The following is a 22,432-nucleotide window of genomic DNA, read 5'->3' as shown; positions in this document are numbered from 1 at the left end:
AGTTGTGAAATGAGTGACATGGTTGTTAAGAATGCTGCACGGGCATAAATGTGAGGATGGTCATAAGTGTGAGGACCAGTCAAAAGTGCGAGGACCTGTCAGAAATGACTTTTTTCAGCCCTCTGGTTAGTCCTTTTGTGCATATGGACTACTCAGAGGGCTGAAAAAGTTATTTTTGACTGGTTCTCGCATTTTTGACCAGTCCTCGAACTTACGACTGTCCTCACATTTTACGTTTTTGCCCTATCTTGTCACCATGGTGAAGAGAAGCAGTTGTGAAATGAGTGACATGGTTGTTAAGAATGCTGCACGGGCATAAATGTGAGGATGGTCATAAGTGTGAGGACCAGTCAAAAGTGTGAGGACCTGTCAGAAATGACTTTCCAGCCCTCTGAGTAGCCCCTATATACATAGCCATGGCCACCCGGTCACATGACCAGCTAGCCACGCCCACCCAGTCACATGGCCTCCAAACCACGCCCACACAATAAGCCACGCCCACAATGGTGTCCCTCTTACCAATGTTAAAATCTGTTCACCTTACCCTATACACATAGCCATGGCCACCCAGTCACATGACCAGCTAGCCACGCCCACCCAGTCACATGACCAGCTAGCCACGCCCACAAAATAAGCCACGCCCACAATGTCCCTCTTTACCAATGTTAAAATCTGGTCACCTTAATTTAGTCTTAGGTCTTTACTGAAGAGATAAAAGTACTGAACCCAACATATATAAATAATGCAGATCAGGTTTATGTCTGGTAGAATAAGATTTATGTGGTATCAGTGAGACAAAGATAAAAGGCCTTAATTATAGTACATGTAATATAGAACTTTTGCTGCTAGGAAGATTCAGATGCTTATTTTGCTCCCTCCGCACATCCTCTGACAGTTGCCCCATCTGATTTCTAATAAGATTATGTTAATAAAAAAAAGAAGTGCAGCCCCTTCTCCTCCATATAGAGCACTTGCCTCCAACAATCCATATTTCATATAATACCTGAGCTCTAACATAGCAATCACAATCACTGAAGATGATGAGATTGCTGTATTTGTAATATCTAATATTTTGTCTATCAAAAACAAAAGGCTAATATATTACTGAATGGAGAACTAACTAAGGCTTTTCAAATTAGAAAAGGGGTCCGACAAGGGTGCCCTCTATCCCCACTTCTATTTATCTTAGCACTAGAAGTATTCTTGAGAAAGATTAGGAACAATAATGAAATAAAGGGTCTGACAATCAGAAAAGAGATATATAAGACACAGGCATTTGCAGATGATGTGGTATTAATCATGGAAGAACCATTAGAATCAGGCACTAAAATTCTGGAAGAATTGGGCAATTACGGGGAGGTAGCAGGCCTTAAATTAAATAAATCCAAAACTAAATTATTAACAAAAAATATGACGGAGGCAAGGAAAAAAGTACTGGAAGAATCAATGGAGATCCAAATCGCCAAGAAGGTAAAATACCTGGGGGTCTGGATTTCATCAAGGTGCTCGGCCCTCAGAGAGGATAATTATTTACCATTGATTAGAAATATTAAACAGGATCTGGAAAAGTGGGGAAGACTACAGATATCATTATTAGGCAGAATCGCGGCAATAAAAATGAGCATATTACCCAAGTTATTGTATCTATTCCGAACGGTCCCTGTTAAATTAGATAAAAAATTCTTTCTGGAGCTCAATAGCATCATCAGGAAATTTATTTGGGAGGGAAAGAAACCAAGGATAGCAATTAGGAATTTACAGGACAAGAAGGAAAGAGGGGGTTTCGGATTACCTAAATGGGAGTTATATCAAAAAGCTGCAAACCTAGTATGGCTGAAAGAATGGGCAACCCTAAGAAATAAAAGACTGTTAACTCTAGAAGGGTATGATCTCCAGAAGGGTTGGCATGCATATCTCTGGGATACTGGGAAGAAGATAAAAACTTACTTCCATAGACATAAAATAAGGGAGATCTTGATACAAATATGGGGAGAGATGAGACAGAAGCACTATTGGAAAATTCCGAGATGGCTTTCCACCATGGAGGCTATAATATATCCAAATGTATTAGAAATGGGTAAAACGTTCAGATACAATGAATTATTAGATGGGGGAGGGAACCTTAAAACAAGGGAAGAATTGATGGAACAAGGTATTTCTATAGACTGGTGGCCATATAACCAAATTAAATCCAGATATAAAAAAGATAAGGAGGAATTTGGCATTGAAATGAGCATAAATGGATTTGATAAGATATGGATGGGTACGGACGACAAAATTTTAGCTAAATTATATAATTACTTATTGGAGTACGATATGGCAGAGGAAGTAGTTAAAGAACCGATGTTAGCATGGGCCAAAAATATAGGACAGAATATAAATTTGAACGAATGGGATTCAATATGGAATAATAACCTTAAAATGACAAAGGCGACGGCTTATAAGGAAAACCAATACAAGCTGTTTTATAGATGGCATATGGCCCCAGCCAGGATAGCGAAGATCTACCCCAATTCGAGCCCTAAATGTTGGAAATGTGACCATCAGCAGGGTACTTTTTATCATTGCTGGTGGACATGTTATCAGGCACAAAAATTCTGGAGGATGATATGGGTGTGGATTAGAGAAATAATAAAAGAAAATTTTGATTTTGACCCAAAAGCTTTTCTCCTGGGAATTTTGAAAACTGAATATGCAAAAAAGAAAAAGTATTTAATTATACATATTCTGACAGCCGCTAGAATTTCCTTTGCCCAGTATTGGAAAGAAAAACAAATACCACTTCAAGAACATGTTATTGGAAAAATATTGGAGTGCGCCGAAATGAACAAATTGACTTCAGAAATTAATGACAGAGAAGATTCAGAATTTTATAGTGTGTGGGACATGTGGTACGAATGGATGGGGGAAAGAAATAAAGAAGGTAATAGAGATTAAATTTTAACTAATTAACAAAATCTATATGAATAGTATTAGATTTAGTCTTAGGGAGTTGAGCACTATTATTTTTAAGTGTTTGAAATTAAATCTAGCTTCAAGAAACAATATCAACAAAAGACAAGCAATAATGTATGTAGATGTATATATGTATATAACTGCACCAATGAACCGAAAATGTACCGATTGTATCACTATATGTTATAATAAAATCAAATTAAAAAAAAAAAAAAAAAGAGATTGCTGTATTTGAAAGTTTATCTACCAGCCACCCAAAATGGCCAAGAAAAGCCAGAGGGATGTTGCTATGCATAGATAGGCTTCCTGGATGCCTTAACCAGGGAAGTTTGCTCTGTGGAACATTATGAATATCTGGTGATTGGCTGTGCCAACCATTCTGAGAACACCTCACTGAGCTCTCCAAATCCTAACGGATTACGAATTCCATGTCTACCATTCCATATTTCTGTTCTTCATTTATAAGGAAACCATTTCCCCACCTCCACTGTTGAAAAGGGCTTTTTTCTCCATAAAATTTCTGACTAAAGTATATCCCACAATAAATTTCAGAACAAGGGAATTACTTGGTCTTTGTTATATGTTTGGACTACACCAGTGGTGGGTTTCAAAATTTTTTACTATTGGTTATGTGGGTGTGGCTTCGGCATGGCATAGCTTGGTGGGTGTAGCTTGGTGGGCGTGGCAGGGGAAGGATACTGTAAAATCTCCATTTCCTCCCTAATCCAGGGGAAGGTTACTGCAAAAACCCCATTTCCTCCCTATCAGCTGGGACTTGGGAGGCAGAGAATAGATAGGGGCAGGGCCAGTCAGAATTTTTATTACCGGTTCTTCGAACTACTCAAAATTTCCGCTACCAGTTCCAGAACTGGTCAGAACCTGCTAAAACCCACCTCTGGACTACACCCCAGAAATCAGGTGGAACTAAGATGGAAGCTAAATTTAAATTTAATTTAATTTAAAAGCAATTACAGTTAATTAAGTAAACAGTAGCAAGGCAGAGTGGTGAGCTCCAGATAGGCACTATTTTCAAAAATGATATGAACAGTCCCAAATATGTAATCTCTGAATTTCAGCATCTGCTCCTTGCTGAGAAGACAGAGATGAGCCATATATTATCCATATGTGATTGAAGCAGAAATCATAGCTGCAGAAATGACCCATGTCCTGGGTAAGACAGAACAGCAGTTTTGGCTGTCAGATCTCAGGGCATCTAGAGCCTCCAAGCACCAACACCCTTCCCTCCTGGATAAAGTGAAGAAGTCCTTGAAAAAAGAGATGTTGCAGAGACTCACTGCTGCAGATGTTGCTATGTGTTCCATAGATGAGCCAGCGACTCCAGTGCCCATTCTGGCTATACAGCATTGCTATCTTTTTGGCACTATTGCCATAGTTGAAGTACAAATCTGTGCCCTGAAGGGCCAGCAAGTCATGGTCGCGACACTCCCAGTGTTGAAATGATCTCTGCACATTGCAAGGCTTCAGAAGGATAGCCACCCTGTTTCTTGCTGTGGAGGCTTCCACACATAGCTGTGATGCCACATGACGAAGGAGGCCTCTGGAGAGCCACTGAAAGCGCTGGCCTGGGGCATCAGGGTCACAGGAAACTTTGATGAGATTGTTGGGCTGTTTTATAGTCATGCAAGCATTGTGAGCTTCATTGAATAGTAAGAAGGGGTCAGGTACTAGAAGACGGAGTGGAGTTAGTGTAGAAGAAGGATAGGCAAAGATGAGCCAGAAGGGGGGTAGAAAGAGGGAGAAAAACAGAAAGAAAAACTTAGGTCTCTGCTCAGCATCATCAAAAAAGCACCAAAGGAAAGGAAAGCCCCACAATTCAACTCTTATTGAAATGTGATTTGTTTTTCTTTTTTAGGCATACTTGAATGAAATCTCTTAAAATTTTAGATCCTGACAGGCCTAGAAGCTATCAGATGCTTGAGAAGTATTAAGGATCTTCACACTAATGTGATTGCTACACTAATGTACTAGTATGAATAGCCCATAACATGAAATATAATCAAACATTACATGCCAAACATTTATGTAAGATTTTTCATCAATCATAGATAGGAGAAGCCAATTGCATGCAACTATTCAGATAGAGAACATTTAGTAAATGTAAAGGTAATAAAATACTTTTAAAATATTTTTTCAAACCATTTAAAACTGAGGGCAGACCAATGGAGGGAATTTGGAATGATGACCCACAAGCTTGCTACTAGTTAATCTGGCTTTGATCAAGTAAATTCTCACTCACTGTAAGATCCAATCTCTTTTTTTACATTTTTAATATTTGTCTAAATAACTGATTTTCTAACACAGTTTTATTTGTTCATCTGTTAATTTATTGCACAAACATTTATATTCAATTTATTTCAAAGACATTGGGCTGCTTAAAATAAGATAAGAGTTATAGCAACTTGTCCCTAAAGAAAAAATAACCTAAGTGGCACAGGTGTAGTTTTTAGAATTAATAGTAAAGCAGAAAGATGTTAAATAATTTAACAATGAATATTAAACTTGAATAAACAACAGCCAGCCAAATGATCCTAAAATGGAAAGCAACAAGAATAATTGTTTATAGAGTTTCATAAACTATATTAAAAAAGCAATTATTTATTAAAACACATTTCCTATTTCTGTTCACAGTTTTCTTGGCATTAGTTCTGAAAAATACTCCAGTGAAGAAAAAGAACATTCCTTTACTATTATTTTTTTTTTTTTTAAATTTGATTTATATGCCGCCCTTCTCCGGAGACTCAGGGCGGCTTACAATGTGCTCAGCAATAGCCTTCATCCTTTTGTATATTTATACAAAGTCAGCTTATTGCCCCCACAAACTGGGTCCTCATTTAACCTACCTTAGAAAGGATGGAAGGCTGAGTCAACCTTGAGCCTTGGAGAGATTCGAACCAGCAGTAAATTGCAGGCAGCTGTGTTAATAACAGGGTGCTTTAAACCACTGTAGTACCAAGGCTCTATTTAAATGTTAGTTTGCTTAAATTCTTTCATTGGAGAATTGGTCCAATTTTTTCCCTCCCAAGGAGTTAACACTTTTTACATGGTGTGGGTACAGTAGAAAACTAGTGACTTTGAGTGCATTTCTAGTGGGATGATGGAAGTCCTGGCAAAATCCTGGCAAGGATCATCACTCTTGATGATACTGTAAGGTTAATATCTAAGCTAAGAAACTATCTAACAGGGTTGAAGATCAGTGGAATGCTTCAGGAGAAGGGGAACCAACCCATCTAGCAGCAGGAATTCCAAAACCAGAGCCAGAAGGTAGTAGCAAGCCACTTTTGTACTGGTGCTAGTAAAACTGTATGGTTCTGGATGTAGCATTTAAATGAAACTAGGTGACAGATGATGGAGTACCTAGCTTGGCAGGCATTCCTTCAGTTCAATGTTCTCCAAACTTGGCAACTTTAAGATACATAGACTTTAACTCCCAGAATTCCCCAGCCAGTTCTAGTTAGTGGGAAAGAACATGGAGTTTTCACAAATAGATCTAGAAGTGATGATAAAACCCAATGTGAGCTGCAAGGAAGGATGGTTGCTAATAATGTCACTATTGATAAAGAAAGTTCTAAATATACAGGCATAAATGTATGTATATACAGATACGGAGACATAAATAATTGGAATATGGAATGTAATGGGCATGAACCAAGGAAACTTGAGAGTGACAAAATAAGCTGACTTTGTATAAATATACAAAAGTATGAAGGCTATTGCTTAATGCATTGTAAGCCACCCTGAGTCTCTGGAGAAGGGTGGCATATAAATCAAATTTTTTAAAAAAATGGAAATGAAGCATACTAAATGGAATGTTTTAAGACTAGGGGAGTTTTGGTAGACCAGAATGAGCCATTTTAAATCAGATTATAGTATGCAGGACATGAGTCCATATAAAGGAATGGAGTGGCTATGACAGTCCACAAAGATATTGGTACATATGTACTCATTTTTAAATAATAAGAAACAGGATTTTACTGGTCAGAATTAGTGGATATTCAGTGATTCTTTTATATACATTAATGCATTTATTATAGGTGGAAAAATAAATGACATTGAAAAACTCTAAAGCAAATTGCAAGAGGAAATAAATGCAACATTTAGAAAGAATGTAGTAATACTAGTGCATGATTAGAATATTAGAAAGATTGGAGTATCTGCAATTACAGGAATAGTTGGGTTGGATAAGTGTCAAAATGCAGGAGGCAAATACAGACTGCTCCTAAATACTACTGGATGGATATCAGAATCAAATTGATCATATAACTGGAAATAGCAGATAGAGAAATGTAATTCTAACTGCCAGGGTACTTTCAGGTGCAGACTGTGGAACAGACCATGAATTAATAGTGTCAAATATTGGGTTAGAACAGGGGTGTTAAATTGGCGGCCCAGGGGCCAGATGCATCACATACAGGCCATATCCACTCTAGCTCTGCGAAGGGAAAAAAAACATCACAATACGTCATGTGACAGCAATGTGATATGGTGAGTTTGACACCCGTGGGTTAGAATGTTTCAAAAACACCAGATATATTCTCAAGATTTGATCTGGACTTAATGTATGCAAAAGAGAACTGAAAGATATAGAAGCTATGAAAGATATAGAAGACTTCCTGAGAACTGAAGTAGAAAAATATTTCCACGATACTAAAAAAGAAAAGACCTAAGTAGTCTTCTAAATCATGCGGCGAAGAGGGGGTTGAGGGGTTTTTTATGTAAATTTTTGGTTAAACTTTTAAGGGGTCCCGGGGGGGGAGGGTAAAATTGGAACTAGGGTTGTGGGTTTGGGGGAAAACCCACCAAGGGGAGGGTTGGGCCTGGCCATGATGCGCAGCGAGGGGGGTGGGGGATCGGGGGGTAATGGGGGGGGGTCGAGCTTGTCCAGATTGTGTTTTTACCATCGGTACTGTGAGTGGGAGGGGTAGATATGGCGGGAGCAAGGGGCCATATCATGTTAAGGGAGCATGCACCCGCTGTCTCCGAGCGGTAGCGTGCTCCAGCCCCCAAGGCTCCACTCGTTCTCCAGGTTGCACAGACCCTCAGGGCCCAGGCCTTCTACTGATGTTGTGCAATGCCAGGTCTGTAGTAAATAAAGCTCCCCTCATTTGTGATCTTGTTCAGGAGGGGGGAGCGGACCTGGCGGGCATTACGGAGACCTGGTTGGGCCCGGAGAGAGGGGTCCCTCTGGTAGAAATGTGCCCACCAGGCTTCTACGCATTCCATCAGCCGAGGTCACAGGGGCGGGGGAGTAGCGGTTATTATTAGAGAAGGCCTTAAGCCGAGGGAGACCACTGTTCCTCAGATGGCCGGCTGTGAGACCCTCCTTGTGAAGTGGGGTCATGGGGTTCATATGGGTTTGCTGATCATGTACCTGGCTCCCTGCCACGTGGCAGCAGCCTGCCAGAGCTACTCCGCCGCGGTGGCGGTTGATACCCCCAGACTTATGATCATGGGGGATTTTAACCTGCCATCCATGGGTGAGGTGTCTGAGGTGGCTCAGGAGTTCATGGCTTCCATGACAGCTATGGACCTGACCCAGCTAATTCATGGCCCTACGCACACGGGGGGAAACACACTGGACTTGGTTTTTGTCTCTGGACAGTGGCTGAGTGATCTTGAGATAGGGGATATAGTCATTGAGCTCTTGTCATGGTCGGATCACTCTCTCCTTCGCCTTAACCTTCGAATTGCTGCACCCTGCTGCAGGGAGGCGGAACTGACAAAATGGTACCGCCCCAGGCGCCTGATGGAACCTGATAGGTTCCAGATGGAGCTTGGGCCAATCCCCGAGGTTCTGATTCACGCCTCGACTGGAGACCTAGTGGCCGCCTGGGATAGAGCAGCTGCTGGAGCTCTGGATCGAGTCGTGCCTTTGCAGCCTCTGACCCGGCGCCAATCTCACCTGGCTCCTTGGTTCACCGAGGAGCTGAGGGAGATGAAGCGCCAGAAAAGACGCCTAGAGAGTAGTTGGAGGGCCAGTCTTTCTGAATCGGACTGGAGACTGGTAAGATCTCATATTAAGAATTACCTAGTGGCGATAAAAGCAGCAAAATGTACTCATTTTGCTGCTCTTATTGCGTCATCAGATAATTGCCTGGCCGCCCTGTTTAGGGTGACCCGCTCCCTGCTCCACCAAGAAGCGCGGGAGGACCCCTTGGAGGGAAGAGCCGAGGATTTTGTTCAGTATCTGTATGACAAAATCACTCAGATTCGGGAAGATCTGGACTCCGACTGGGTAGATCCAGCAAGGGTGATGGAGGCAGGTCTTGAGAATGTTATCTGGGATGAATTTGATCCTGTGGCCCCTGAAGACGTGGAAAGGATTCTGGGTAGACTGAACGCGACCACATGTTTGTTGGATCCGTGTCCCTCCTGGTTAGTGGTGGCTTCCCGGGAGGTGACGCGAGGCTGGCTCCAGGGGATTATAAATGCATCATTGGGTGAGGGTGTCTTCCCCGCCACCTTGAAGGAGGCGGTGGTGAGGCCTCTCCTCAAGAAGCCTCCCCTGGACCCGGCAGTATTGGCTAATTATCGCCCAGTCTCCAACCTTCGCTTTGTGGCGAAGATTGTTGAGAGTGTGGTTGCGCAACAGCTTCCCCAGTACCTGGATGAAACGACGTATCTGGATCCGTTCTAGTCGGGTTTCAGGCCTGGGTACAGCACGGAAACGGCATTGGTCGCGTTGGTTGATGATCTCTGGAGGGCTCGGGACAGGAGTTGCTCCTCTGTCCTGGTCCTCTTAGATCTCTCAGCGGCTTTTGATACCATCGACCATGATATCATACTGCACCGGTTGGAAGAGTTGGGGGTGGGAGGCACCATATTACAGTGTTCTCCTCCTTTCTCTCCAACCGGTCGCAGTCTGTGTTGACAGGGGGGCAGAGGTCAATCCCAAGGGACCTTATATGTGGGGTGCCACAAGGATCAGTCCTCTCGCCCCTTTTGTTCAACATTTATGTAAAGCCACTGGGTGAGATCATCCGTAGTTTCGGGGTGAAGTACCACCAGTACGCTGATGACACCCAGCTGTACATCTCCACCCCGGACCACCCCAACGATGCCTCTGAAGTGATGTCCCGGTGCCTGGAGGCTGTACGGATCTGGATGGGGAGAAACAGACTCAGGCTCAACCCATCCAAGACCGAGTGGCTGTGATTTCCGACGTCCCGATATAGTCAGCTGGTGCCATCACTGACTATTGGGGGCGAATCATTGGCCCCCACGGAAAGGGCTCACAACTTGGGCGTCTTCCTGGATTCACAGCTGTCTTTAGAAGAGCGCTTGACGGCCGTGACCGGGAGGATTTTTCATCAGGTTCGCCTGATTCTCCAGTTGCGTCCCTTTCTAGATCAGGACTCCTTACGCACAGTGACTCATGCCCTCGTCACCTCTCGTCTGGACTATTGTAACGCTCTCTACATGGGGCTCCCCTTGAGGAGCACTCGGAGGCTCCAACTGGTGCAGAGTGCGGCTGCGCGGGTGGTTATGGGAGCGAAGTGGCATTCCCATGTGACTCCCCTCATGCGCGAGCTGCACTGGTTCCCGGTGGTCTTCCGGGTGTGCTTCAAGGTTTTGGTTATCACCTTTAGAGCGCTCCATGGCTTAGGACCTGGTTATCTACGGGACCGCCTGCTACCACGAATAGCCTCCCACCGGCCAGTACGCTCCCATAGAGAGGGGCTCCTCCGGGTGCCATCGGCCAAACAATGTCAACTGGTGGCCCTCAGGGGGAGAGCCTTCTCTGTGGGGGCACCTACGATCTGGAATGAGCTCCCCCCGGAAATACGGAGGATCCCGGATCTGCGCACCTTCCGTCGCGCGCTCAAGATTTTCTTATTTCATCAAGCTGGCCTGGCCTAAATCTTTTCCCCTGTTAAATGCAAATTTTAATTTGTTTTTTAAATTATTGGGTATTTTAATTTGTCTCAGCCAAATTATTTAATTTGTTTTTATTCTATTTTAAATTTTTGTATTTATGTGTTTTATTCTGTGGCTGTTCATCGCCCTGAGTCCTTCGGGAGTAGGGCGGTATACAAATCCAATAAAAACAATAAAAACAAAAACAATAAATCATATTGTCAGAGAAAGAACCTGGGGTAATAAAGGATCATGTCAGGCAGACTTTCAATATCAGACAAGAAATTGTAAAGAAAGCTGCATCAATAGAGAATGCCAATAAACAGAAAATCCTCTGAGTTATTTTAAAAAGAACAGGAATATCAAAGGAACATTTGCAAGAAAGGTAGGAACAGTGAAATACAGTCAGGGAAGAGCAGCAAATTAGGTTAAAAAAAGATGGAAATGTTATATTGACATTCCTTGCATGCTTCAGAGATCAAAGCAAAACTTTAATTCATGAGCATCTTCCCCAACTGTCCAGGATACTCACCTGCCTCTTGCAGTTGCTTGTTCTCTTGGTGTGCTTGTTCCAGAGTAGCAACCATTTTAGAATCTGTTCAGGCACACAAGCAGACTTATCTTAGAAAGAGCAATGCTGAGGCCACCAAAAACAGTCACATTTGCCAAATGGGGATATTTAAAAGTGTTGTCTTCCCTGGCTTTTATTGGGACAACTAACATACTGTATTTTTTGGAGTATAAGACGCACCGGAGTATAAGACGTAGCTTAGGTTTTGGGGAGGAAAATAGGGGGGGGGGGAAATCTGCCTACCAGGTATTCATCTGGCTAGCGTCCTTAGTCTGGTCAGCATCAGCACATTAGTTTGCTGGTTTTTTATCCCCAACTTGGGGATAAAAAACAGCTTCTAAGGCACAGCTGAGAGGAAGCAGCAATGAGAAAAGCAGGCAAAGCACGGGGAGATCACTTCACTCGGCTAGCGCCTAGTTAGGGCTGAAAAAAAGCTTCTTAGGAACAGCTGAGAGTTGGAGCAAAGCATGAAGATCGTTTCATTCGCTAGCACCTCGTTAAAGCACAGAAGAGAGGCGAGGGAGCAGGCAAAGCTGGGAAGATCACTTCACTTGCTAGCACCTCGTTGGTGCCTCGTTAGGGCTGAAAAAAAACTTCGAAAAAGCTACATTCAGAGTATAAGACGCACCCAAATTTTCAGCATCTTTTAGGGGGGAAAAAGGTGCATCTTATACTCTGAAAAATATGGTAGTTTATCCAACTGGGGACTATTCAGCATGCTCATACAAACATCATCAGCTTTCCTGCTCATATTGGTAACCCATTCTTGGGTTTTCTTTGATCATTGTATTCTTAGAAAATTATCCCACCACATTACCCAGAGCCACAACTCAATTTTAATATGGAACACTTTCTTATTCCTCAAGCAAAACCAAGCATGCAACCAAATTAAGCACAGCTACTTTGTTTTGATGTACTTCAAGGTTAAATGGTCTGTAACACAGTTGTAAAAAAGAAGCCAGGCATATTTTTGCTATTCATGCATTAGATTTCTATCCTGCTTTCCTCTAGGTGTTCATGTAAGTTAGATAGCACTTTCTCCTTCACTTTTTCTCTGCAATAGCAATCTTATGACGAATACCAGACTGAAAGAGAGATTGGCCCAAAGTCAGGTCATGAGCTGTGACTGAGGATGAATTTAAATTAGGGTCTTCCCTTTCCTGTTCCATCACTTTAATCCAACAACTTCCAACTATTTTTCAGACCAGTGGGGCAAAGCTGGAATTTTGAAAGAATGGTAGAGGTCTCTCACAAAATCCCTACTTTTGTGTGCAATTACAAAATGGCTGTCAGAGGTGGGATGGGGGTGGAGGGACAATCAGAAGGGAAATACCAATTTGCTTGGATCTCACCTGACACAACTCTTTCTAGAGTTGTGAATCTTCTTTATTAGATTCTCTCTACTATGCCTGTTTATCTTTCTCACCTAGGTAGATGAGCATACTTTCCAATAAAGCAATGAGTTGCAATAATCCTTTTGTGTGTGTGGGGGGGGGAAACAAAGGCACTCTTGGAATAAAAAAACACCTGGATATTGGGATTTTGTTTTGCTTCCCATTTTTAATTTTTTTAAAGTAAAAAAATCAAGTGGAACTGGGCTTGAAACTTGTTGAACACCAAAGGAAGTGTCTGCAGATACATTGGTGTTCCTGGGCTCCATGCTGGCAATCCCTAACTGGTCACTATTCTAGTTAATAGAGAAGCATGTGGCATCTACAGAGGCACAAGAGAGGGTTTGAAATGGTATATGGGTATGATAAATATGCAAACCTGTGACCAAGGGCAGTTTAAACTAGTTATTTTCTTTCCAGTAGTCATCTCCGTAGATATCTAGAGATCACACAGAGCAATTGATCCTTCGGCCACATCAATTTTTTTCTGATGGATCTGCTGCTTCCTACAAGTTCTGAATTGGTGAAAGTCAAAAGAAGGGAGACTGTATCTTGGAGAATCCAAAAATGCCATGAAGTGCTCCAGGTTTTCCCCCTCCGAAAGCTAAGCAGGAGCTCTATCTTCTACCACTAAGTAGTGGACCTAAGCCTAGATCCCAGGAAGTTTGCGTGAATTCCACCTTTATATTCTGATTCTAAGAGAATATGTTGGGGCCCATCTCACATCCCATCAATCTTTGGAGAACACTTACAGTGTACCAGTCCCAGAGCGAGCAGCAACACATTCAGGGACACAGATGTGGCCAGCACAAGGGCAATAGTTACCATGGCAGCTCTGCATGTGAAAGCTGGTTTCCAGCATGCTGCAAAGAAAGAATTTGGGTTGCTTTTGCTCTCCCAGCAACTGCCCTTCCAGCCCCATATTACAAGCTTTTTGAGAAAAAAAAAGCTGAAAATGAATCTTACATTTTGCTAAATATATGTTTGTTTATTTATTTAATTCAGGCCCAAAGAACGAGGACCTTTGTAAAAGTGCAGCATAGAAGATTTTTTCAGGTTTATATACAAGAATCTGGTCAACTAAAGTTCAGCATTAAATTGGTGCCAGAAAAGGGTAGGTTGCATTTAGGAGGAGATGCCCTTGGAACACTTGTGAGAATGGAACAACTCTAAACTAATAATGCACTTAACTCTGCCTCCATCCCCAGCTCTGTCTGCTCTTCTACAACAACTTATAGATAGAGAGTTAATGATTTATTCTATGTACCTTCTTTATCTATCTGAAGTAAGTTTTTCTGCCTTTCTTCCAAGTTTCAAATGCTTTGGGCTCTTTCTCATGGAAACAACCTAGGTGATAGCTTGGCCTATTCCTAAATAAAGTTCCTATACATAGACCTTCCAGAGAAGCTTGGTCTTTCCATACCTGGAGAACAATCTGCAGGCAGCAGCTCTACTTCTTTCCCATTTAGACTGATTGCTGGGTCAATAGGCTCATATGTACTCTCCATCTCTGGGTTCTCTTTGGTATCTGTTGGGAGGCAAAGGAAATTCTAATAAGACATTCCCAATTGCTGTATTACTGGTATGTCCTCATTGTCAAGTGCAAGCAATCAGATCCATGCATGAAAGGTTCAAGTTGATTACTTTATTATATTCTATCTATAATGATCGTCCTTCCCTGGGAACAAACAGAAAAAGTTCCATGGAATTTAGGAATAGGGACAATCCTAGATCTCTTGTGGCTAAGTCCCCACTCAATCCCTCCTCCTTGCCTGGCTGAGACGTTCCCAACATCACAAAGGGAAGGCCAGACCAAAGACATGAGAAATTGTGAGGCATTTGGGATTGACATATTAATCAAGACAGAACAATACTGGTTAGAATGAATTCTTGGGATCACAATAATATCTCCTACCACTGATAGGAAGCTCCTTGCCTATTTCTTATTTTGTAATGAGAAATAAAAAGGAATAGAGAGAAATAGAGTAAAGCTTCTTCCTTACTTGCCATTAATGTAAAACAAATGAAAGATCTATTGGTTATCAATCTACTTATTAATATCAACTATAATCAACAGGAAGTATTCTATTAATGTTGCAGGAAATCTTTACTGAATTGTCAAAAATCAATCCTCTTCGGTGATCTGGAAAATCACAAATTGTTTCATGACATCAACATTTTGCAATTTTGCAATGTTTTAAATTATAATCTCATATACAGTATATCATACAATATATGACAGCTGGAACAAATGTTAAGTATTCTGCATATGAAAATAAAAGAATCAGAGGTTTAGAAGGGACCTCAGAGGAATTCCTATCCAACCCTCAGTCTGGTATAGGAATCTTTGTACCATTCTGGACAAATAGTTAACCATCCAGTCATTTCTTAAAACTTCGAGTGATTGTGCATCCACAACTTCAAGAGGCAAGTTTTTGCTGACAGCTCTCCCAGTCAGAAAATTCCTCCTTAGTTCAAATTTGGATGTAAAGGTCTTTACAGCTTCTACCCATCAGTTCTGGTCTTACCCTCAGGGAGATTTTATTTTATTTTATTTTATTTACAGATTTTGATCTATGAAGTCCCTTCATTTATGCTATAAATGATTCATGCTATCATGAGTCTCCTTAGCCTTCTGATGTCTCCCATAAGCCTTAAAGGAGAGTGAAGGGAAACATAGTGCTTTAGTAATAACTCTGTTTCTTTTGTATTAAGTAGATCTAGTTTTCAATTTCTACTTAAAATAACTTTCCTATTCATTTTGTTTCCTTTGTAAAACATTTTCCCCTTAAATTAGTGTTGGATGAGGTAATGCTGGCATTTGTTATCCCAAGGGTATCTGTGTTTAATACATTGTTTGGGTCCCAAACAGGGGTGAAATGCTCCCGGTTCGGACCGGCTCGGACGAGTAGGTAGCGATGGCGGTGGGCAGTTCGGAGAACCGGTAGCAAAAATCCCTGCCCCTGCCCCGCCTCATGCCCAGCTGAGCCGTGCGATCATCAGAGCCTTTTTTTTCTTTTAAATGGCTCTGACGAGCCAAGCTCTGACTATCCCAGCTGAGTTGCTTGCTAACCAGTAACAAAAATCCCTTCCCCCCCCAGCTTACTTACCTTAGCTGCTGGTCGCAACGCCTACCTTGCTTCGCTTGCTGTAATACCTGCAATCCATTGCATCATCAAGGAACTGAATCTCCCTGCCTGCAATCAAGCTCATCGGTGAGCAGCTCTATCTGCCTGCCTGCCTGCCTTGTACCTTCTATTGCAGGGGTCTCCAACCTTGGCAACTTTAAGACTTGTGGACTTCAACTCCCAGCAAAGCTGGCTGAGGAATTTTGGGAGTTGAAGTCCACAAGTCTTAAAGTTGCCAAGGTTGGAGACCCCTGTTCTATTGGGTAAGTTTTTTTTCCCTTTGGGAGCTTTTAAAATATAGTTAATTGGGTTTTTTTTTAGTTGTTCTTTTTTTAGACCTAGCCATTTAAAGTTTAGGAAGTTTTAAATTTAGCTGCTTTTATATAAAAATAAAAATACATTAAAATAAAATAATATTTCTGCAGCTTTCTTAGATTTAGTGTGTTTCTGTAGTGTTTCACTTTAACTACACAAACACACAAAATCTCACAAAGCTATATGTGGAATTTTGTGTGTGTAAAGTGTGAAAGTTGGTTTTTTGGGCTTTTTGTGGTTGTGTGAAGTTCCTGCCTGTTGCAGGGGCCATTTTGGGTCTAGCAGAGCTGTTTTTACATTGTGGGTGAGCCAGTTGTGTTGTGTTGTGTTGTGTTGTGTTGTGTTGTGTGTGTGCAAAGTGTGAAAGTTGTCTTTTGGGGCTTTTTGTGGCTATGTGAGGTTCCTACTTGTTACAGAGGCCATTTTGGGTCTAGCACAGCTGCTTTTACATTGTGGGTGAGCCTGTTGTGTTGTGTTGTGTGTGTGTAAAGTGTGAAAGTTGTCTTTTTGGGCTTTTTGTGGCTGTGTGAGGTTCCTACTTGTTGCAGGGGTCATTTTGGGTCTAGCACAGCTGCTTTTACATTGTGGGTGAGCCAGTTGTGTTGTGTTGTGTTGTGTTTTATAGGTTAAAAAAGGGCAAAGAAGTGACATTCACTTGGCCACACCCACCCAGTCACCTTATCAACAAGCCACAGCCACTAATTAAGCCACGCCCACAGAACTGGTAGCAAAAAATTTTAGATTTCACCCCTGGTCCCACCTTCCACAATGTTTAATATTCTTCCATAATTAAATACTGAGAATCCCAAACCAGAATGTGCTCAATGTTTTATGTTTTGTGCAAAGATGCAGTTGGTTATTATCCCAACTGCTCCAGAAATATGCCCTCATCTGTACAAGAAACACAAATGAACTGACATTGAGAAAAAGTAAATGGGTATTTCTTTTTTTAAAAAAAGTTTTCTATTTTTTTATTTTTATAAAAATGTCAAATCAATGTGTGAACAGTGTGGCACCTGGGCACCATGCATTCCAATACAAATAAAACTGATCAGGTTAAACATTATTATTACATTCAATCAACTTATGTATTTCTAATGACAATACACATCCCTATTAGATTACAATCTATCATTATTCAAGTATTCCACCTATTTCTCATTGTTACTTTCATTTTATCAAATAAAAATGTATACATTAATATTCTTTTTATTTCTATCACTTACTCTAGCTATTAATCATGTCACCCTATCTTAAAAGGCTTTTTCTTTCTTTCCTGTCTTGCTATTAATCATGTCATCTGCCTAAAAAAGAGAAAAGAAAAGAAAGAAAGTAGAGAGGGAGAATAAGAAAAAGACAATACAAAATAGCAATAAAAAAATGGAATAATTTTTTTCATCATCTCTTGCCTGCTTTATACTTTAATTGTTATACTTTAAAGGAAGGAGAGGAAAGCGGAAAAATAAGTCAAAACAGCAATAAAGAAAGAAAATGTCAGCCCCGGTGCGTCTGGTGGCTTGGAGCTGCCACTATGGCGGGCTGGTGAAGGGGACAGTGTGCATGATGGCTGCAGCAAGAACTCACCTCCCCAACTTGTCCACCTTGGCACCGAGGCTGCCACTGCCTCCGTGACTCGGCCAACCTGCCTGCCCTGGCATTGGGCCTGCTGCTGCCTCCACGATTCAGCTGAGAGGCGGTCTCGCTTCAGCATGCCCAGACAGGAGGCGGATGCCTCTGGATGATATAACCAGGCTCACCATGGCTTCCCTGGATCAGCTGTGAGGTGCGCTCGCTGCAGCACACCCAGATGAGCAGCATGTACCTCACGGTGGACTTTGCAGCCCAGGAAGGACCACAGCCACTTTGCAGGCAGTTGGGAGCCGGAGTGCAGCTGTGGGGCTCTGGCTGGCCTGACTGCCACTTGAACATCCAGAACACGGAACTTGGGATCGTGTATGAGGGTGTGGCTGGACTGACTGCTTTGCTGCAGCTTGCCGAGATCACGTGTGAGGGTGGGCTAAGTGCTTAATGTGTGGGGTGGGGTGGGGCTGGGTTAATTGCTAGATGGGTTTGATTGCTTTATAAGGTGGTGGGGAGCACAGAGCAGTAGCTCCAACAATATTCTCCTTTCATTGATTGTGGTTGTCAGTATGTGCCGGTGTGGATAAACAAGGTTCTAACCATCTTCTATGTTTGGAGTCCTTCATTTCTGGAGCTGGCCGGCATGGAGCAAAGGAATGGTGGCTGGGGTCTTTGGGGACTGTGGACTATAGGACCCCACCACCCACCGGTCCGGTGCTCACCCCTTCTGGGGCCCATTTCTCCCAGTGGAGAGAGAGAAGAATATTGGATGATGACTGGAGCTATTCTACAGCTGTTGGCAGTTAGACAATAGAAGTATTGCAAGAAATTTTTGGAGCCATGGGGTTCAGGGGCCCAGGCCAGAGCAGGGGATGGCAGGACTCTATGGTGGTGAGCCACCCTCCCCAGGAGCCACACCCTCAAACTATCGCCTATGGGCCAGATACAGCCTGCTGAAGCTGTTAATCTGGCCCGCATGGGACTATGAGGCTGTCCCACCCACATTGCCCTACCCACCCGCTGGCCCCCACCCTTCAGCCAAGCACAGGATTTACCTTTGTGTGGGATTTCCGGTGATGTCACTTTTGTAGCAGGTCGGGATCAGAGAGGACTCTTGGTTAGATCTGCTTCTCCCCAGCTGGCGAATGGCTTTTATTGTTGGCGCTGACCGTGAGGAGGTCAGTGAAGGTGTGGTGAGCTGAGATATGTGAGGAGGTGGCGATCCCACGTGTTGTTTAGCAGATACCTCGACCCTAGTGACTGGGGAGAGGGAGCCATTAATGGCTGCCCCTGGACTGTGACTAAGCTGTTTTGGAAGGGAAGTCCACGTTGCAACGAGCGGCAGGAGGGATTTGAAATAGTGGAATACTTGGGACAATTGTCATCGCGATTAGAGAAGGGAGGGGAAGAACTGGAAATTTTTCTTGTGTTAGATCTGCCAGCGAATGTGGTTTTAACCATGTGTAGAGTTGCTACAGCGAGAGAGGCAAACTTTCTTTCTGGTGTTGATTGGAGGGATTAAACAGATTGAATTGCTGACAACTTAAAAGAAATCTGAAGCTCCTCTTTGAAGTTCCCCCCCCCCCCCGCATCTGTAATTAGCCCACCTGTGGTGAGAAGTACTGAGAAGATGAATGACTGAACACTCGATCTCTGTCCGCCCCCCCCATCTGATGGTGAATCCCTGTGGAGGAGAGAACTGAGTGTTGTAATCCATGTTCTAGGAAATGTATTATTGTTGGTTTGTTTAAACCTTAAGGGAGATTTTGACTTGGTGTTGGAGGAGTGAACTCTTAAATCCCGATATTATATAGATTTAAATAACAACCATGTCAACTGCAATGACAACTACAATGACCAAAACAGGGAAACAGGTTGTTATCCTCCCAGCTGTGTCATCTCCAATTTCATCAACCTCAACGATGGTGAAGAATACAGATGATCAGACCTCTGTGGGAAAGGCTCCCACCCTGCAAAGTCTTCAGGGGATGCTCCAAGCTACGCAGGAGGTTATGATAAAGAACCAGGAGTCTATCTCCAAAAAACTTGAAAAACTTGAGGATCTTATTTCAGATATAAAAGACGAAATGGGAGCGGTAAGGGGGGATATTAAGGAATTTAATGAGAAGTTAGAAGAAATACGAGGTGACATTGTGAAGCAGGAGGGAAGAATACAGGAAGTGGAAACTAGGTTAGGTAGATGTGAAGGCCGACTGCATGGCTATGAACGTGAACAGATTTCAGCAAATAGGGCTGTAGAAGAGGAGATAATTTTCTTGGAACTTGAAAGTTCTTCCTTTATTCTAAGATTGCAAGATGTAATAGAGGAAAAAGGAGAAGATTTAAAAGGGATTGCAGGGGACATTATTTCTGAAATACTGGAAAAAGATAAAGCAGTGGTCCTTAGGGATATTGATGAGGTGTTCCGGGTTTTTACTAATTATGCAAAGAGATATAACTACCCACGAGAAGTACATATCAGATTTAGTAAAAAATCGGTGCAGGAGGAGATCTATAAGAAATCTCAGGACCGAGCTGTAGTATTTAGGGGAAAACAGATTTCAGTGTTGAGGCAAGTTCCAAGATGGGTTAGGGAAATCAGGAGAAACTACCAGCCTTTAATGCTACAGCTGAGGAAGAACGGGATTATGTATAGGTGGTTATTGCCTGAGGGTCTCATGTTCATGTGGAATGATAGGAGAGTGAAAATAGAAAATCACCGGGATGCCCAGGATTTTTATGAACACAATTTTAAATCTACACAACTAGAGCTGGAATTGGAAAGGGAGGAGGAGAGTAGAAGCTCAGAGGAATTGCAGGAAGAAAATAGTGTGGAAAATCAAGAAGAAAGGAAGGAGGAGGGGAAATTAGAGGAAAAAGGAGGGGGAGGCAGAGAGATGGTGTTACGGGAAACCCGGCAAACTAAGAAAAAAGTACTAGGAAAATAGGATTAAAAGAAGGAGGGGAAGAAAGGTGGTGATGGGGAAAGAGGTGCGACTCATTTCTTTGAACGTTAATGGTTTAAATATTCCCTCTCAAAGAAGGAAAATACTAAATAACTTAGCGAAACTTAATTATGATATCACTTGTCTTCAAGAAACCCATATTAAAAAAACTCATGAGAAATATTTGTTGTGTTCAAGTCTTGGGAATATGTATCATTCGTCAGCAGATAAGAGGAAACGGGGGGGGGGGGAGGTGATATATGTGAAGGACTATTTAAACCCCAAAGAAATTTTTAAGGATGAAGAGGGAAGATTATTGCTAATAGAACTAGAAATAAGACAACTGAAATGTCTATTGGTTACTATTTACACTTCAAATGGAAACCAGAAATCTTTTTATGAATGTATATATAAAAAATTGATTGAATTAAATTATGATCATGTTTGCCTGATTGGGGACTTTAATGTTATATTGGACAATAACTTGGACTATTCACCGGGTAATAAACTGCCGGGGGGAGAGAAGAAAACATACAGGAGAGGGTTGCCAAAGGAAGGAATTATGATGAGAGAAGAATTAGGCCTTCGGGACATATGGAGAGAGCGATATCCAGAGATGAGACAATATACATTTTACTCTCCCAGGCATAAATCATGGTCGCGGATCGACATGGCCTAGATGACACTACAATTAGGAGAGTATGTTTCCGAGGTAGAGATTGGGGTTAATGATTGGGCTGATCACAGCCCCTTGCTTGTAACATGGAGGGGCCAACAGAAAAGGAAAAGATGGAAGATGGATGTGAGGGTGCTGAAGGATGAGGAAGTTGTGACCGGGATTAAGAGAGAAATAGAATGTTTTTTTAAAGAGAATAAGAAAGAGGATACGAGCCTGCAAAATAACTGGGATACTTATAAGGCGTTAATTAGGGGATGGGTAATAAAATATACAATAAGGAAGCGGAGATTGGAAAGGAAGGAACAATCAAATCTAATGGATGGTTTAGGACAAGTGGAAATGGGACTACGAAACAAACCAATGGACCAGGCTCCCACGTGACACCTCTCCTGCGCGAGCTGCATTGGCTTCCAGTGGTCTTCCGAGTGCGCTTCAAGGTGTTGGTTCTCATCTTCAAAGCGCTCCATGGCTTAGGACCCAGTTATTTACGAGACCACCTTCTGCCTCCGATAACCTCCCACCGGCCAACACGCTCCCACAGAGAGGGTCTCCTCAGGGTGCCGTCTGTCAGGCAATGTCGGCTGGCGACCCCCCGGGGAAGAGCCTTCTCTGTGGGGGCACCCGCCCTCTGGAATGAGCTGCCCCCAGGGATACGACTAATCCCGGACCTCCGGACCTTCCGCCGGGCCCTGAAGACTTTTTTATTTCAGCAAGCCGGGCTGGGTTAAAAAAAATTTTTAATTGGTGAATTTTATGGGTAACGGGGTTTTAAATTGGAGAAGCCTAAGATAATTTAATTTTGTTTTAATGTATTTTAATATTTGTATTGTGTGTTTTTAATTTTGGCTGTTCACCGCCCCGAGTCCTTCGGGAGAGGGGGCGGTATAAAAATTTAATAAATAAATAAAATAAATAAATAAATTATTAGAAGAAAAAAACTCAATTTGCCACAAAATAAATTTAATTGACCAAAAAGAAGTAGCTGAAAAAAT

At 42.4% G+C, this 22,432-nt stretch overlaps 1 protein-coding gene across 1 annotated transcript in view; it reads right to left on the bottom strand.

Annotated features, from left to right (window-relative positions):
- Positions 1-17,946, bottom strand: part of LOC139310303 (macrophage mannose receptor 1-like) — a 33,201-nt gene extending 15,255 nt beyond the window's left edge. The window contains exons 1-4 of the mRNA XM_070934461.1: positions 17,820-17,946; positions 14,216-14,320; positions 11,363-11,425; positions 4,251-4,640 (exon numbers count right to left, since the gene is read on the bottom strand). Coding sequence (XP_070790562.1) covers positions 4,251-4,640; positions 11,363-11,425; positions 14,216-14,320; positions 17,820-17,946 — 685 coding nt within the window. The remainder of the gene's footprint in view (positions 1-4,250; positions 4,641-11,362; positions 11,426-14,215; positions 14,321-17,819) is intronic.
- Between the last annotated feature and the right edge of the window lie 4,486 nt (positions 17,947-22,432).

The sequence above is a fragment of the Pituophis catenifer genome, unplaced genomic scaffold (assembly GCF_029215685.1).
Source record: "Pituophis catenifer annectens isolate HBS135680 unplaced genomic scaffold, rPitCat1.0.hap2 SCAF_2, whole genome shotgun sequence".
NCBI lineage: Eukaryota > Metazoa > Chordata > Lepidosauria > Squamata > Colubridae > Pituophis > Pituophis catenifer.
This window is presented reverse-complemented; position numbering and strand designations above follow the sequence as displayed.